This window comes from Pseudorca crassidens, chromosome 10 (genome assembly GCF_039906515.1).
Source record: "Pseudorca crassidens isolate mPseCra1 chromosome 10, mPseCra1.hap1, whole genome shotgun sequence".
NCBI lineage: Eukaryota > Metazoa > Chordata > Mammalia > Artiodactyla > Delphinidae > Pseudorca > Pseudorca crassidens.
In genome coordinates this window covers 38,009,376-38,028,213 of record NC_090305.1, presented here as the reverse complement: position 1 = coordinate 38,028,213, position 18,838 = coordinate 38,009,376, and the positions used below count along the sequence as shown (strand labels likewise).

Below are 18,838 nucleotides of genomic sequence, written 5' to 3'. Positions count from 1 at the left end.
TTGTTAAAAATCAAACACAAATGGAGCCCAGACTTGGAAATTCCCTGAGCAGACAAATCAGATTAGTGATACAAGTAAAACTTAATTTAGCTTATTCTGTAAAACAAGCAAAACTTAACTTGGGCCCCTTCTTGTTAATGCCTCTGAAAATCATAAACGAAACCTAAACTTCCCCAAAATTAATGTGAGGTAACCACTTTTAACCCATTCCCTATCACTAGGAAAACTCTTAATAGTATAACCAACCACTGTGAAGAATAAACAACCACTGCCTCCTCACTGTATAAGCTGCTTTACAAAAATATACCCTTGAGCCTCTTTCCATGTTCTGAGTGCCCCAGTTTGCAAACTGTTGTGTGTGTGTGTGTGTGTGTGATTGTGTGTGTGTGCAATAAACTTTTACTAACTACTATTCCAGTGATCCAGTGTTTTACTTCTGCTATTTCTGAAATTTTTTAAAAACTGAGGTACAGGGACTTCCCTGCTGGCGCAGTGGTTAAGAATCCGCCTGCCAATGCAGGGGACACAGGTTCGATCCCTCGTCTGTGAAGATCCCACATGCCACAGAGCAACTAAGCCCACATGCCACAACTACTGAAACCCCTGCGCCTAGAGCCCGTGCTCCACAACAAGAAAAGCCACAGCAATGAGAAGCCTGCGCACCGCAACGAAGAGTAGCCCCCTCTTGCCGCAACTAGAGAAAGCCCGTATGCAGCAATGAAGACACAACGCAGCCAAAGATTTAAAAAAATTTTTTTTTAAACTGAGGTACAGGGGTTTCCTGGTGGCGCAGTGGTTGAGAATCTGCCTGCCAACACAGGGGACACGGGTTCGAGCCCTGGTCTGGGAAGATCCCACATGCCGCAGAGCAACTAGGCCCGTGAGCCACAACTACTGAGCCTGCGCGTCTGGAGCCTGTGCTCCACAACAAGAGAGGCCGCGACAGTGAGAGGCCCGCCTGCCGCAACTAGAGAAAGCCCTCGCACAGAAACGAAGACCAAACACAGACATAAATAAATAAATAAATAAATAAATAAAAATTAAAAAAACAAAAACTGAGGTACAGTCGATTTACAATATTTTGTAAGTTTCAGGTGTATAACCTAGTGATTCACAATATTTAAAAGTTTTACTACACTTATAGTTATTATAAAATATTGTTCTATTCCCTGTGCTATGCAATATATCCTTGTAGCTTATTTCTGAACTTTTGACAACACTTAATCTTCAAACCCACAGGAGGTAGATATCACTACTCCCTTTTTACTTTGAGGAAACTGAGGCTTACAGAGATTAAATAATTTGCTCAAAGTACCACAGCTGTGAGCCTGTGCTCTTGACCGCAGTTCAATCCTAGTTTCCTTAATTGCCAAGCAGGAATAAGGGTATACAAGGTTGTAAAGGTCAAAGTAGACAGTGAGCTCCTTGAAAGTATAACTGTGCCTCCTTCATCTTTGTGCCCTCCTTGAAGAGGACTGAACATAGGATGCTCAGCTTTCATTGAATGACTAATGGACAGAAAATAGCTTTTTAGACTGATGAGTGTTGTGCTAATGTAAGGTATAATTAATTTTAGACTTCCTGCAGTTTTGTGTTATGACCCTTGAGCTGGATGGAAAAGTTTTCATCATTGGTCCTTTCTGTCTGTTATCTGAGTTTCCTTTCTTTGGACTTTATGTAGTTCCTTACTGTATATCTTGGGAGGCTTAGGGTACAATGAGGATGTATTGGGGTTTAACACAAGAATAAGACAGCATCTTGCTGGCTCATTCCAAATCCTTCCTCAAGAGGCTCAGTATTTGTTGGCCTTTTTGTCCCCAAGAGAACACTAGGTGTCAGTGACTTCAGGACAGAGTTGACAAAGAGGCGTGGATTCCTTTTCTAAATTCACTATTAAATTGTAGCTTGTATAATACTTCATTTATTCTGTATCTAAGCTTAATGTGTCTTCTGAATAAATGTCCCTTACTAAAAACAAAATTATAAACTTTTACAGAAACATCATTTTTTGAGCTGGAAACCTGAAGATCATCCTCTTTCTCTCTGCTCCCTATGAGTGACACATCAAGACGTGTCAGTTCTTTTTTCCAAAGATCCCCAAATTGTATCCCTTCCTTCCCATTCCCACCGCTGTTTCAGACCTTTAGCACCAGGATTATTTCAGAAGCCCCTTTGCTGGGTTCCCTGCCTTTTGGCTTCCCCCCACTAATACATCTTACACATAGCAGCCAAAGCCCTCCTCCCGAAATACTACAAGATATTGCCATGAAGTATTAAATGGCTTCCCTTTGCCCATTAAAGTTCCAAATCACTTGGCCTGGGCTTGAAGGCCCTTCATCATTGACCACTCACTGACTTCTCCAGCCTGATTTCCTATTATTTTATTATCCAAGTCTTAAATGTGGCACCAGCATTCCCACTTCCAGACCTCTGCCCAAGCTAGTCCTTTTCCTTGCAATGCTTTCCCAAACTTCGCCCATGTCCTTGTTCCAACTCCTTCAGAAAACCTCTCTACTCTTTCTGTCTACAGCAGACTCTCTCCCCTTCTGTCTTCTTGGTCTTTAATTCAGTGCCGCCTTCCATCGTTGTCTAACTGCTTGTGTCAGATTTTCTTCTCACCGAGAAGATTGTTAACAGCCCATGTTAGGGACCATGTCCTAATTCAGTTCAGTTCAACATTCACACGGCCTGTTCCACACCAGAACCTGAACAGAGGGAGCTTCCAGTGTAATCTCGAGCAATTTAACCTTTCCATAAACTTCAGCTTGTTTGGTATGAGGGTAAATGGAGGTTGATGAAGCAGTTTCGCGAATGTAAAGTCCTTCGTAATGTCTGGCAAAGAGTAAACTCTCAATTAACATTAATGAGTGGGCAGTGTGTAAATCTGAGTGATTTGTTTGCCTGCCTTTCTTTTAGATCCCAAGGGTAAGGGCCTGCCCACTATTTACATTATCCCTCCCACTCCCACCCCTTAATACCTAACACGCTGCCTGGCACGTAGTAGGCTCAGCAAACGCTCATTGAATGAATCAGTTCAGCTATGAAGTCCGTGGTAGCCCACGAAGAGAAGAAACCCTGGCAAGAACTGAAGAGGACCGAGGCGCAAGAAACAACGCCAGGGGGAGCAGGAACCCGTTCTCTCCAGATCTCGCGAGAGTTCCCGAGCGCTCCGAGTCTTTGTGCTTTCGGCTTCTGGCGGAAGCGTGGGGCGGGTAGAAAGAGCGCTGCCTCGCCTTTGGCGTAGGAGTTGCTTCCGGGTTGCGCGCCCGGAAGCAGGAAGTTGTCGGCCTATACTCCACGCCCGGCAGTTTAGTGTCCCCGAGGCGGGAGGAGCCCGAGGGGGCGCGGGCCCCGCATGTGAGTGACTGGGGCCCGAGGCCGGGAGGGGGGAGGCAGCTTCGTGACAGCCTCGTCACCGCACCCGTCTATGACATCCTCGCGCAGCCCACCTTTCGGGGCCACTGCCACTCCTGCCCCTGCGCTGACCCCTTTTCTGAGCCTTTGGCGTTTTGCAGACTGACGGCATCCTCCTGCAACTCCCCCGGGGTCGATTCCCTTGTGACTTTTCCTCTTTTTTTCCTTGGCTCTGCCGGGGTGAGCAAAGCGAGTTCGACCCTAATTGAACTTGTTTCGCGGGCGTCATAAGCAGTGTCCAACACAGCGGAGCTAGCAAAGTCTAGATTTCACTGCCCTTTTGACAGATTTCTAATTTTTTTTCTTTTTGGTAGGTTGAGAGTAGATTCCCCGACCCCCCTCCGAAACATCTTTTTCTAATAATTGTTAGGGAGAGAATGCTTTTTTAAAGTGTGATCTTGGTATATGATAAACATGGCATCTCGGATTTCAGAAAGGAATATGACTTGGTTTATTAACCCAAGTAAATGAGCTGTTTGTAATCTCGTTTTAGAACAAGGAAGTTTGCCTGCCTCGTGTTCCGCGTAGTATTTTAAGACCATTAACCCTTCAAGCCACACTTTTTCTGGTCTAAGAGCCTGCATAGCCTTGGTATTCACCAGTATACTTCTTTTAAAGTATTTGGTCGTCTCCTTATAATAGAGACTATTCCCAGATACTTATTATTCTGGCTTTTTCTGTTTGCTCATTTAGTTGTTCCCATGGTGAAATGTTCTTTGGGCATCTCTCCCTTAATAAGTTTGCTTATTTGAGTTTGAGTTATCACAGTTTCCCTCTAAGGAACAACATGCCTTAACCAAATTTAGCTTTGCTACATTGAAGTTTTACGCGCATGCTCAGCGGCCATGGCTCACGGGCCCAGCCGCTCCGCGGCACGTGGGATCCTCCCAGACCGGGGCACAAACCCGCGTCCCCTGCATCGGCAGGCGAACTCTCAACCACTGCGCCACCGGGGAAGCCCTACATTGAAGTTTTGACTGAAGTTCACATCGCCCAGCTTGAATACTATAGGCCCTGTTTACCCTTTCTGCTTTGGACCAAAACAATTTTCAAGACCCAGTGTGAATCCCTGTTCTTCCACAGCTGCTCTCAAACTCCACAAAAAATATCCAAGTGTAAAGTTCCTAACTTGCTCACCTAACCTCTCATTAGGCTGATGTATTTTTAAAAAATAAGAAGAAAAAGTAAAATAAATGAACCATTACTTACATCAAATTAGTTTGAGAACAGAATGATCACTTTAGGTCCTTTCTATAAATTTGTTCAACAGACACTGATAAGGTTCCATGTCTCTGAGGTGAATTTCCATATCTGTTATTTGTGTTGTTATTTTCTCCACTTATCTCTGCTTTCAAGAAACAATTTAGTGTGAGAGGAAGACAAGGAAGTAGATGTAATACAAAATGATAGAGTTGTGTTTAAGGTTCATAGGGCAAAAATGAAGGTTGGGATAGCGTTCAGTCATTGGGCAAAGCACTGGGGGCTAGGTTTTGTAAGCAAAGGAAATTATGTGTACAAAAGCAAAAAGATGTGAAATAGTATGGCAATGAAAACTGTGAGGGAGGAATGGGAAATGAGACTGAACAGGTAGGCAGTAACCAGATCGTAAAGGGCCATGCTAAGTAATTTGGACTTCATCTTATAATAATTATTAAGTATTTAATTTGGGTATTGAGACATGTTTTTGATACATCACCTTATAATCCCTTAACAACATGGTTGGAAAGACACAATTATCCTCATTTTATAAATGAAAACTCTGAGGCTTAAAGAGGGTAAACAGTGACTCATGGCCACACAGTAGATGGAGAATCCAGTATTTGCATTCAGCTTTTTCTAACTCTGGTGCCTGTGTTCTTAACCACCATGCTAAATTGTTCCCTAGCAGGGCATGGGAAGTCAAGGAGGATGCTTTAAATAGATGAGCAATGTGCACCAATTTGTGTTTTAGAAAAATAACTTGTAGAGGATGGATCAGAAAGGAGAAAGAGGATTGGAAATATAGAGATTAAATATATCTTTGTGATCGTGTGTGGGAGAGATGTTGAGGGCCTTGACTGCTGCTCACGTAGAGCTGAAGAGGAGGTGATGAATGTGAGACCTATACAGGATGTAGAATTGAGGATTTGGTGATTGGTTCATTAGTGGGGATGAAGAAGCAGGAGGAGAGGTTTTAAATTTGGAGAGCTGGTGTTTCCATTAATTAAGAAAAGGAATATAATAGGAGAAATGGTTTGCAGGGGAAAAATAAGTCAGGAACACATTACATATAGGGGACTATAGGAAATTTGGGCCCGGATGTCTGGTAGGTAGTTAGATAAATGGGTCTTGAGTTTTGGAGAGAGTTCTAGACTGGAGAAGAGATTTGGAAATCACTAATAGCTGGTGGTTAAAGCCATGGAGGGAATGAGACGGTCAAGGACAACCATGATGAATACCAACATTCCGGGACATAGACTCAGAAGAGAACAAGAGAATTATGCCAGGGTTTGAGAGCGCTTGAGGGAGATAATGGGTAGCAGTGGCAGCTGCTGCAGAGAGGTCAGATAAGGTGTTAACTGAAGAAACGTCCTTTGGACTTGGCATGTGTAGAAAGCCTTTGGTGACCTTAGTGAGAGCAGTATCAGTGGCATGAGGGGGTCAGAAATGAATGGTGACCTGAGAAACAAGAAGGTGAAGTGATACTTTTTTTTTTTTTTTAAGGGAGCTTGGCTCTGAAGGGAGGAAGAGTATGAGCTCTGGAAATCTGAAGAGGAAGGATTTTTTTTTTTAATGGTAGAAACTAGAAGTGGTGAAGATAGGAATAAGTAGAAATATGTTTAAAGATGGGATTCCTGCTTCAAATATGTCAATGTCATAAAAGGCCAGAAAAAAAAAACACACACACACACACCAGCATCTATTGTAGATTTAAGTAGACCAAAGAGACATGACAGCTCACTGTGATAATGTGATCATTGGTTGGATCCTAGACTTCTAAAAAGTTATATGGCTTGCCTTTCTTTCTTTCTTTCTTTTTTTTGGACCTTTGGGGGAAATTTGACTGTGGACTAGATATTAGGTGATGTTAGAGAATTATTCATTTTAATAGCTATGATTCTGGAGCAGAATCACCCCAGTTGAGATTCCACTGTTCCACAGCAATGTCTCCTAATTGTGGGGTGTGTCTGTAATCAGCAGGGAAGAGGTTTGAAATCTGCACCTGGGTCCCATTCCCAAGGTTCTGACAATTCAGTATATCCAAGGTGGTGCATGATACCTTGATTTTTGCAACTCTGCAAGTGATTCTGCCTGTGCCCTTGCAGGTATAAGCCACTGTTAAGAGTCAAGCTCGCTCATCGGAACTTCCCTCTGTGGCAAAGCTCATTTCTGCCAGAGTTGGACCTTCTTTCTGGAGGTAAAGGGATTGCCATGAAGCTTCAGCTGATTTCACTCAGTCTAAATGAATATACTTGATGCTTAGCCATGATTTTGTGTGTTTTTTTTTTAAGGGACAAGTTTTTTGTTTTTGTTTTTAATACAAACTGTCGTGTTGAGGGTTGACTTTCAGCAGATCGCAGCAAGGGAGCTGCTCTATAGTCTGACCTAAAGGGACAAGATTTTTTTGTCGTTTAATTAACGTCATAGCCACTAGATGCCAGTAGTACCCTCAAGTGTGACCATCACAAATATCCCCTCAGAGGCAGAGTTGCCCCCAGTTGAGAACCACTGATCTTACCAAAGGTGAAAGGAAGGCTTTTTATCAAGACCTCCATGTGCTCTTGAAAACTTCACTAAATTATTAGTAACTACCCTTCTGATAACTTGAGAAATGTGTCAGAATCTCGGAGAAGAAGGATGTACAGCTTGCAAAAATGTATGTATTCAGTATCATATTACCATTGTGTACTTGAAATAAAAAAAAACCCTATTTGCAACACAAACTGGGAGTTTAATGAGATTTTTATGCGTATCACAAGTGGGCAGAGGTTTACAAAGATTGTGAAACAGTCTTCAAAACCGATGATAGTTGGTTCTCCTTTTAGCCTCACCTGCTCTTCTTTCCCCTTGACGGTGCCCCTAAGTGCACACCAATGTGACGTTCTCTCCTCCCTGAGGATACCTACAGGTGCCCCCATCTCTCAAATCTTTAAAGTTTTTTACTGGAATTTTTTTTTTAGAATTCCCACTGCTTTCCTTTTCTGGTCCTCTACTGAGTTTTAATGGATTTTGACTGGGTATTGTTGGATAATTTATTGTAGCTTGCTTGCTTGCTTGCTTGGAATATCTTTGTTCATTTAAACAGGAAAATGCTGTGTCTCTGGAATCACTGGTCACAAAAGCAAGATGTGAAAAATATTGTAATAAGTTATTGCTTTATTCTTTTTTCAGGAATCATTGTAGTCGATCACTTTCCAGTTTTCAGCCACTCATTTGTGATAATCAAGGGACACGGTGTTGTGGTTTCGGAACTGCCTGCTCAGAATAGGAACATACTTGGTAAGGGAGGCAGCGTGCATAAAGATTAAAAGCACCAGCCCTGAAGTCAGGCACACTTGTGTTCACATCCTGGCGAGTTATGAAACCTTTCTGAGCCTTAGTTTCCACATCTGTGAAACGGGATTAATCACACTTACCTTATGGGATTGCTGTGACGATTTACTGAGATAATGTTTCTGCAGTGCTTAGCACAACACCTGGCATATCAGATGGCATAACAAGAAATGGTAATATAGGAATGCAATTGGACATAAGGCTTTAACTTCTAATGTATTGAATTTTTTCTGCTTCCTGAAATATTCATATACTCCTAGAATTTTAGAGCTAGAGGAAACTTGAAAAATTTTCTGGTTCAATCCTCTTATCTTTTGGATGAGGAAATAGACCGAGTGACTTAGCCAAAATCGTAGCAATGAGTGTAATAAATGCCACAACAGGGTAAGTTCAGATTCTATAAGTACACATTTTACAACATCTTTATTGAGATATAATTTCTATGCCATGAAATTCACCATGAAATTCATTATAAAATGTACAATTCAGTGGTTTTTGTATATTCACAAAGTTGTGCAACCATCACAATTTGTTTTGAACATTTTTGTCACTCCAGGAAGAAACCCTATATTAACAGTCACTCCCCATTCCTCCCCACCCCCTCCCCTAGGCAACCCCTAATTAATCTATTTTCTGTTTTCATAGATTTGCCTATCCTTGACTTTTCATATAAATGCAGTCATGTAATACGTAGTCTTTTGTGACTGTCTTCCTTCACTTAGCATAATGTTTTCAAGGTTCATCCATGTTGTAGCATGTATCAGTACTTTATTCCTTTTTATTGTCCAGTAATATTCCATGGTATGAATATTATTGATGTATGGATATTATTAATATCCATTTTGTGTATCCATTTATGGACATTTGGGTTGCTTCCATTTTTGAGCTATTATGAATAATGCTGCTTAAACGTTCACATACAAGTTTTTGTGTGGATATTTGTTTTAAATTATCGTGGGTACATACACGTGGAATTCCTGAGTCATATGGTAACTCTACATTTGAGTTTTTGAGGAACTGCCAAATTGTTTTCCAAAGCAGCTGCATCATTTTACATTCCCAGCCACAGTGTACAAGAGTTCCACTGCCAGCACTTGTTATTATCTGACTTTTTGATTATAGTCACCCCAGTGGGTGAGAAGTGGTATCTTATTGTGGTTTTGATTTGTACTTCCTTGATAGCTAATGATGTTAAACATCTTTTCATGAGTTTGTTGGCCATTTGTATATCTTCTATGGAGAAATATCTATTCAAATACTTTGCCCATTTTTAATTGGGTATTTGTCTTTTTATAATTGAGTTGTAAGAATTCTTTATGAACTCTGAATACCTGTCCCTTAACAGATATATGATTTGCAAATATTCCCCCCCATTCTGTAGGTTGTCGTTTTACTTTCTTGATGGTATCATCTGAAGCACAAAAATTGTTAATTGTGATGTAGTCCAATTTGTTTTTCTTTTGCTACTTGTGCTTTTGGTGTCATGTCTAAGAAGCCATTGCCTAATCCAGTGTTATAAAAATTTCCCCCTTTGTTTTCTTCTAAGAGTTTTATAGTTTAACTCTTAAGTTGAGGTCTTTTATCCGTTTTGAGTTAATTTTTGTCTGTGGTGTAAGGAAGCATCCAACTTCATTCTTTTGCATGTGGATATGCAGTTGTCCCAGCACCATTTGTGGAAAATACACATTTTATTTTATTTGGCCACGCCACACAGCTTGTGGGATCTTAGTTCCCCGACCAGGGATTGAACCTGGGCCCTTAGCAGTGAAAGCGCTGAGTCCCAACCACTGGACCGCCACGGAATTCCCAAAACTACACATTTTAAAATAGAGTTTTCACCATCCTTTTACCTGAACCTTGAAATGAAGGCCTTTGTGGTCTTAAAAAAACAGTTTGAGCAACGGCAGAGAGTTTGGAGAAAGGTTGTGTCCCCTTTAATGTGGGGTTCCTCCCTCCCTCCCCCAATCCCCAAAGTCTAGATTACCTGCCTGTTAATCCACCATTAGAAGTCTGATGCTGATTTAGTTGGTCTTGGGTTGGGGCCCTGGTATGAGCATTCATTAAAAGCTCTCTAGGTGATTCTAATGTGCAGGCGCAGTTAAGAACCAGTGAAGTAAAAGGTTAATAGAAAGAGGACCAAAGGGAAGGAGTCATCAGAGGAGGCATTGTTAGAAGAGGAGCTATGCCAGGATGTGTGCTGGTTTGTGGCAGTGCAGACCTCTTCTGCTGGAGCTTCATGACTGTTGTCCTCTGTTCTACAGGGGGCAGCATCTCCTTACTGAGGAAATAGTTGTACCATGTCAGTGCTTTTTGATCTTAGCAACACCTTGGGGATGAAATATGTGAAATAAGAGGACCCTCTGCAATGTAAAAGCAAGAAAATAACAAAAACAACAAAACCCAAACAACAGAAGAGAGCACAGATCCCAAGCACTGCTTTTCCTCCTACAAATGAAGAAAAACATTGTTCTGTAGCACAAGCACTTTTTAAAAAGAACTTTTTTATTTCATTTTACAAATGATACAGAGAATTCTATTTTGCCTTTAATTTTTGTCTTTTATTCTGTGGCCACTGTGAAACATGATACAGAGAGAATTCTTTTTTGCCTTTGATTCTATGACCACTGTGAAACAATCTGGCTTTAAAATAACTATTAGAATGCAAATTGAATTTTGAAATGAGTTATAGATCTTAGGCCTTTAAGTATGTAAAATATAAACAGAATGCCCTTTATCGTCTGAGATTGTATTTGCAGAAAAGCATGAGAACTGCAACCTGCTAAGTCTGAAGCGCTACCATGCCATGGTTTTGTGTTGTCTGAAATTCTTGGTCTGTCAGGAACAAAGCATATCAATGTGTTCCTCTGTAAATCTTGCCTTCAGTGATAAGTTCCTCCCCTTGTGTTGCTAAAAGGTTCATCTGATGTGAAAGGAAAGAAATAATTGATCAACAACACTTTCCATATTCCATTTCTTTTTATTTTAGTAAATTACCAGCAGCAGATCTCCTGTGATTGGTTTCAGAAATCATTTTGGATGGCACTAGTGTTTCTGAGTCCCATTAGGGATTTATTGTGCTCTGGACAGGTATTCCTCAAAGTGTTTGGAAACCAGTGCTGGCCTGTGAACCATTTATTACTAGCCCACAATTAAAAAACACTTAAAAACTTGTATTGCATCTTGACATTGTCTCAGTGTATTCATTGTGTTTTACAGAAGAATTGTTCCTTCCCCACAGGTGGTCAAAAAGCTGGTCAAAAAGCACTGTTCTATAGGAAGTAACTTTGTGGAGGAAGTACTTTAAAGAAACCATCTTTCTTTTTGCATTCATTTTCTTTCTCTCTCAGGGATTTTGTATTAGAAGACATGGATCTTGCTGCTAATGAGCTCAGCATTTATGACAAACTTTCAGAGACTGTTGATTTGGTAAGACAGACGGGCCATCAGTGTGGCATGTCAGAGAAAGCAATTGAAAAATTTATCAGACAGCTACTGGAAAAGAATGAACCTCAGAGGGGGCCACCCCAGTATCCCCTCCTTCTAGCTGTGTACAAGGTAAAAATGTGTTCTGACTTGGAAATAGCTTAGAGCACAAACTCTTCAACATTCTCCCCAAATATTACTGTTGACTGATTCCACCACTGAACCTTGGTTTTTCTATGAATAAATTGGCCTTTACTCTTTGTTACGATGTGTTATTAGCAAATTTGATTACTTTGTTAAATGTTCTAGATGAAAGATGTGTATTTATCATTAACTGTGTCGGTGTATATTTTTAAATGATGGACATAGCCCCTGGTCTGTATGATAAAAGCTTGGTGAGCCTTGCAGTCCTCACAGTTCTCAAGCTTTAAATGCTTTCAGAAGTGAATGTCAATGGCTTGTTTATGAAAATGGATTAGTTCTTAAAGCACACTGGAAATAGTAGAACATGCCTGTTTTTTTTCCTTGGCCTAAAAGTATTTTGTTTGCTGTAACAATTATTAATCCATTTCCTGTCTTTCCTTGTAGGTCGTCGTAACCCTGGGATTAATCTTGCTCACTGCCTACTTTGTGATTCAACCTTTCAGCCCATTACCACCTGAACCAGTGCTTTCTGGAGCTCATACCTGGCGCTCACTCATCCATCACATCCGGCTGATGTCTTTGCCCATTACCAAGAAGTATATGCCAGAAAATAAGGGAGTTCCTCTGCATGGGGGTGATGCAGACAGACCCTTTCCAGGTAGAATACTGCATTTGTTATTTATTAGATACGGCTTTCTTGGCAGTATATCATGAGAAAGGAAATAACATTTACTGACATCTAATGAGAGACACTTTCCCTATGTTGTCTCATTTAATTCAATCCTCCGGGAAACTCTATGGGATGGGTTTTATTACCCCATTTTGCAGATTGAGAAACTGAGGCTCAGAGGATTAAGAAGCTTGTCAGAGAAACACACCGGGTGGAGCCAAATTCAAGCCCCCTGATTATAAAACACACATGATGGGGATGAGTGTTTTCGCTCATAGGAGGGATTTGAGTGTATCTTACTCTACTGTTTTCTCTCCTGTGATCCCTATCCATAATAGATTTTAATAAATAGCTACTGCTTTATTGAAAGCATCTGAGTCCATATCCGCTAATAATCCTTAGCCTGTTGGCTAGGTTTTTGTCTAGGTATATCCCTCTCTTTCAAATGAGTCTTTTCTGTCTGTTTCACAGTTCACTATGTAGTGCTCCTGCGTATACAATTTTGCCAATAAGTTGAATTAAAGAAGCACTTAAATTTAGTAACAATGTATCAATGGTAGCATAGGAATTCCTGGTCCGATAGACCATTTGAGGAGTTCCCTTTTGAGAATAGTGTAATGTGGTAAGATTCGAAATTTACTTTTGAGAAAGAATAAGGGGGTATTATTTGGGGATTTTATTTTATTCATTTATTATTGTTTTATCTTAGTGTTTATCTTATTTGCCTGTATGAAGGAATATGTAAGTTAATATCACAAATGGATTATAGAACTTTTTGTTTAACTGTGTTCTGAAACCTTTAGGCTTCAGCATAACTGTTGAGGAAGTATATTTTCTCTTCAGTGTTTTCAAAAAATATTTAGCAATTGAAACTAAGCTTTATAATCATAATGCTACTCTTTAAGCCAAGATCTAATCAGTCATAAAAATCATCACTTGGTTTGGGTCTCCTTTGAAAGCTATTTTTGTGCACTTGAGGAAATCATGGAAAGATTTCGAGAATTATATCAAAATCAGAGGAAAGGAACATTGTAAAACAAAAACCCAGCCTCGTAAGTTTTTTTAAAAAATCAACTTATGTATTTAAACATTTAAATTCCAAATATATAACTTTCTTGTATTTACTGGGGAGGTTGTTTTTGAAACAACAAAGCTCAAAAAAATGAAGTTTCCAGCTCCTATCAGGAAGGTCCAGAGCATGTAGGGGAAAGAGCCAGAGAAACGTGTCAGTTAGGCCAGCCTGTGCTGCTGCCTCGGATGCATCTGCCGCCTTTCCTGTCTTCCCCTCACAGCCTCCCTAAAGTCGTTTTCTACTCTTTGGCACATGAGATGAAGTCAACAGTTTTTAGGACCAAGTTGATGGCACCTACTTTCTTTCTCCCCATCTTATAAAGCACATCTCCACAGACTGTTGAGTTAAGCAATAATAGTCAATGGACAGTGATTGCTCATTCTGTGTATCGGAGTTTAAAAAGTCAAGAAACATAGGTGTCTTGTCAACAAGCCAGGTTGTTTGGCCACTCCAAATGAATATTTTGCCTTGCAGATAGAAATAAAAATGAGTCCTTAGAGCTCACTTGTAAAGAGAGAGCATTGGAAGGGTGTGGTTTTAGGTCTTTAATGTTGTTGATTCTATTAAAGTGCTGCTTTTACTTGTAAATGGAGATACTGCACCCTATTTTCCTATGTGTGATAATTCTGGGAAGCTGTAGACATGTAAAACTAACAGCATTTTGCTTAGCACTTGGAAGGAAACTTAAGAATGCATAATTAAGTGGTGAATAGAAACATATTGGGGAGAACTAGGTATAAGAAGGGCAAACTGCTGGGCCTGAAAGAGGGCCAGAAAAGTAAAAAATATATAACTCATTCCTATTGTCATGGTACCCCAAAGCAGCTGCCTTTCAGTTAGGACTACTTAGCAATACCTTTAAAGTAAATGTCGAGGGAGAATGTAAAGTGAATGTAGCTCCCTTGGGAAAGCCCTTCAGCGTATTGTTTCCTTAAGGGCTGGCCTAATGCTCCCGGGGATCATCTGACACTCCTTGAAGGGAGCAGCAGTGACCTACCGGCTTCACCACCTCCAGTGCTGCTAGGTTTCTTCCTGACCAGTGGTGGGTTTTCCGCTTGACTCTACCCAGGGAACAAAAGGCAACAGAAGTTGTTCTTTTTCTAAGTTTCAGCCTTGGGTAGGATACCCTGCCCCTAACTCCTCTTCATGGAGTGAATGAAGTGACTCTGCAGTGAGTCATGTAAACATCCCACTCTGCAGCAGAAAATAAGCTGACTTATTTAGTACTTACCAGATGCCAGGCCCTGTTCAAAGGGCTTTCCATATATTGGCTCATTTGATCTTTACAATATCCCTATGCAGTAGGTTCTGGTTTTATGTCTGTTTTACAGATGAAGACACTGAAGTAGAGTGCGATTAGCTCACTTGCCTGATCTAATAAGGCTAGTTAGTCATGGAACCATGATTTGAACCTAGGCCGCCCATCTTCAGAGTCTGAGCTCTTAACCTCTGATATGAGTAGTTTGTAGCTACATGGTATACCTGAAGAGTCTAGCTGTAAGTTTGATTTTGGAATTCAACACTCTTTCAGGTCACCAGATGCCTTCTCTCTCAGCTCCCTAGTCCCCGAAGAAATAAGGTTCTTTCTGGCTGGTGCTGCACGTCCAAAAATAAATGGTCCTCCAAGCCATTGGCCCTTTAGAATTTTCCTGAACTAGTCTTTTCCTAGGCATTCAGCCCAGCTCATCCTCCCAGTCTGCACCCTTATAGGTAAGGTTTGACTTACTGTTTGACTAAGTCCTTTCTCTTATTAACCTGCAGTTTTCTCTTCACATTCACATTCTTAGTTCTTACCCACCCCCGCCCCTGGCCTCATATCTTTATATCTGCTTTGACCCTGCCAGCCACCCTCTTGGCTTTCACCCTTCTGTGGAATCATTGAGTCTTAGAGCTCAAAAGGAACTTTATAGAGTTGACCTGGTACATACCCCTGTTTTGTAAAGAGGAAATTGAAACCAGGAGAGGTGAAATAGCTTGCTTACCCAGCTAGATGTGACAGACTAGCACTTGAACCTTAGTTTCTTTAGTCTAGCACATTACAGTTACTGCCTGCTGCCTCTGCCCTCATTCAAGCCAGGTTCCAGAATGTTAGGCCCAACTATTTTGTTTACTTGGGGCATTTATAATTTGTAATTGTAACATCCATATATACTGAGGAGGCCTGGGACAGTTTTCACATACAATGAGAAGCTGCATCTCTGTATCTGTACTGCATAATTGGAACTTTATGTACCCATGAACTTTCAAGGGAAGGTTGAAGTAGATCTACCAATATCAAGGAGTTTGGGGAATAGCAGATCATTCACTGACTTAGAACTAAGGTAAGGACCTAATCAGAATTAGAGTCCAGGCCAATGCTCAGCGTGAAATGCTAGGACCTGTTTATTTACAAATAAAAGAGTAAAGTGATAACAGCTCTGTCGGGCACTTACAGTATACTTGGCACTATGCTGTGTACTGTGCCATGTATTCCTCAGTCTTCACATTAGTCACGAAAGGTAGTTAATATTTTTATGTCCATTTCAAAGATGAGGAAGCTGATGAGCAAGGGGGTTGACTAACTTGCCAAAAGTCTCACATTTAGAGACAAATTTTTATACAAGGAGAACTTATAAAAATAGATGGACTCTCTGGTTTGGAATGGTTCAAACGTGTTGCTTCCTGAAGGCAAAGCTGTTGGCGAGATGATTTCTTGGGTTCCTTCCATCCCTACGGTGTATGAAAGTGGCTCTGGGCCTATTACCACCCATGCAGGGGGCCTGGCCAAGGTCAAGACTTCACCCCTGCCTCATGCCCAGGATGCTAGAAGTGCTAAGCAAAACAAGCTGCTGGAGAGTAGCCTGATTAAATACTGAGCACGTACCAGTGAAAGTCACAGAGACTTTGTCGTGGACTTTTGCAGGTTTTCTTGGATACGTTTCTAATATGAGAAATCTAAGAAATCATGAGGTTATATTTATTTAATCCTTATTTTGAGGTTTCTCCAAGTTCAGATTACTTGTTTGATTTTTCTCCCCATGGACTTAATCCTATTGTTAAAGCTTCTGAAAAGTCAAGGTTTCATTCATTCATTCATTCATTCATTCAGTGAGTGTGTATTCAGACCCTACTGTACACCAGCAACTGTTCTCAACAGAGCAGTGAACAAAACAGTCCCCCTCCTCTTGCGGAGCTAGTCTTGGCTTTGTGCCTTTCTCCTTCTCTATCCTTTTTACCCAGAGGGAGGTTTTTTTGGTCCTGGAAAGAAATCTGTTTTTTATTTTTTTGCTTTTTGCTTTTCACCAGATTAATAGTCTGTGTAAAAGGACTCTCTCCACTTAGAATTCCAGAGTATGTTATGGTTGTCCACAGCGAGCCAGCCTGAGTGCGTTTTCTTTGTAAACAACTCTCAGGCACCAGGAAGCCTCCTGACAGTCTTGGCTCACCATTGTTCTGCAGAGTGCCCAACTTGCAGAGAAGGCTGGGCGGTTACAGTTTCTGCCTTTCTTAACTTCAAGGCTGTGTTTTGTCTGCAAGACCATTTTTGACACCTCAGACAGCAAAATGATTCCATAATCACGGTGAGAAATTTGGAATACAGACCATGGTGTTCTATTGAACTCTTAGACGTGGAGTTTCACTTCTTTGTCACACCTTTTTTTAGTATGAAATAGCTAGTATAAGAAGGATATCTTGCATAAAGAAGCCTTGGAAATCAAAAGAAAGTTAGGAAGTCGCTATCCAGCTTCCACTCGCCTTTCTGTCTGGTGCTGGAGGAGTGGATAGAAGCAGAGGAGGGCTGCAGAGAAGTGAGATGCAGCATGTTAGGTAATTGAAGAAAAGTTGTGGCCTGGGTTGGCATGGGATGGTTTGCTGTGTGCTACTGGCTGTTTTCTAGCATGGGACTTTGATCACTCTGTGGTATGTTGGCTCCAGCCAGTTGTATAGTGCACACATCAGATAAAACCTTTTCAGAGAGATGGAGGCCAAGTTGAAGTCTGGGCACTTCTCCTTGTTTTTGGAAATTCTATGCGAAGGGGAGAAAGAGCCCCAACTGTACACTGCCCCCTACTCACTGCCTGGCCATTCCTCAGTCCCTCAGACCAAATATAAGCACATTCTTTATCCACCTTGAGGACGAAGCCTGCAGAGAAATCAAAAGTAGCTCTTCCTCTTGCAGTGTGCTCCCCTAATTCAGATGGATGGTATAAACTACCCCTTTCCAGTGATCCTTTTTCCTCATCACTCCCCTCTTCCTTGGCTGGCCGCCAGCCTAGCCACAGTGCCTCTTCTTCTGTCGGGTACCTCTCCAGGGGCCTGCCTTCCAAGATGACTGAACTCTACATTAAAAGGTAACAATCTCAGCTTGAGTTTTCATGGTTTCCAAAGACCTTTTTTTTTAAAAAAAATTTAGTTTATATTGAAGCATAGTTGTTAACAATGTTGTGTTAGTTTCAGGTGTACAGCAAAGTGATTCAGTTATACATATACATATATCTATTCCGCCCCTCTCCACTGCCATGCCGCACGGCTTGCAGGATCTTAGTTCCCTGACCAGGGATTGAACCTGGGCCCTCGGCAGTTAAAATGTGGAGTCCTAACCACTGGACCACCAGGGAATTCCCTCCAAAGACATTTTTATTTGGAAAATAACATAAAACATTTACATACAGGGACTTCCCTGGCAGTCCAGTGGTTAAGACTCTGTGCTTCCAATGCAGGGGGTGAGGGTTCAATCCCTAGCAGGGAACGAGGATCCCACATGCCGTCCGGCGCAGCCAAAAAAAATGCTTACATACGAAAACAAAAAAAGAAGTATGAGATTTTTGATTTTTAAAAATATACTTTTAATGAAGTGAATTTTCTCACCTCTATCCCTCTAACTCTTCCACCCAAGCAACCACTGGTAATAATTTGATATACATCTTTCTGAATTTTTCCATGGCTGTACAGATAGCTATACTTAATATCTATAAATATAAAATAGTTTTTGAGTCACACATGCAAGAAAGGGCTTATGTCCATATTTTTGGCTAGACACATTGTATTAGTTTCCAAGGCTGTCGTAACAAAGTACCAAAGGCAAGTGGGTTAAAACAATAGAAATTAATTTTCTCACAGTTCTGGAGGCTAGAAGTCCAAAATCAAGGTGTTTTAGGGCTCTTCTCCTTCTCAACGGCTCTAGGGAAGAATCCTTCTTTGCCTCTTCCAGGTTCTGGTGGTTGCCATCAATCCTTGGCATTCCTTAGCTGTGGTAGCATAACTCCAGTCCCCATCTCTGCAGGGCCATGTTCCCACTGTGTGTCATTGTGCGTCCTCTCCTCTTCTAATAAGGACACCATTTAGATTGAATTTAGGACCAACCCTACTTCAGTACCACCTCATGTTTAATTACATCTGCAAGGACCCTATTTTCAAATATGGTCATCTTCTGAGGTTCCAGAAGGACTTCAATTTTAAGGGGGACGCTATTCAACCCAGTATACACATTTTTCAGGATTTTATATTATTCCATTCTGTGAGTATTCCATAATTGAACAGTTTCTAGATTTTTTACTATTATAAAAAAAAGACTTGGGACATTCATATACACACACTTTTAT

At 41.0% G+C, this 18,838-nt stretch overlaps 1 protein-coding gene across 6 annotated transcripts in view; it reads left to right on the top strand.

Moving 5' to 3' along the window:
* Positions 1 to 3,204: 3,204 nt before the first annotated feature.
* C10H6orf89 (chromosome 10 C6orf89 homolog) overlaps positions 3,205 to 18,838 on the top strand; it is a 33,552-nt gene continuing 17,918 nt past the window's right edge. The window contains exons 1-5 of one of the 6 annotated variants that reach the window (XM_067753143.1): positions 3,205 to 3,357; positions 6,720 to 6,811; positions 7,786 to 7,893; positions 11,295 to 11,502; positions 11,959 to 12,172. In XM_067753143.1, the coding sequence (XP_067609244.1) occupies positions 11,314 to 11,502; positions 11,959 to 12,172 (403 nt within the window). In that variant the 5' untranslated portion in view covers positions 3,205 to 3,357; positions 6,720 to 6,811; positions 7,786 to 7,893; positions 11,295 to 11,313. Of the gene's footprint in view, positions 3,358 to 6,719; positions 6,812 to 6,837; positions 7,271 to 7,785; positions 7,894 to 11,294; positions 11,503 to 11,958; positions 12,173 to 18,838 lie in introns of those variants that run through there. The other 5 variants (XM_067753144.1, XM_067753146.1, XM_067753141.1 and 2 more) reach the window with 5 other exon arrangements.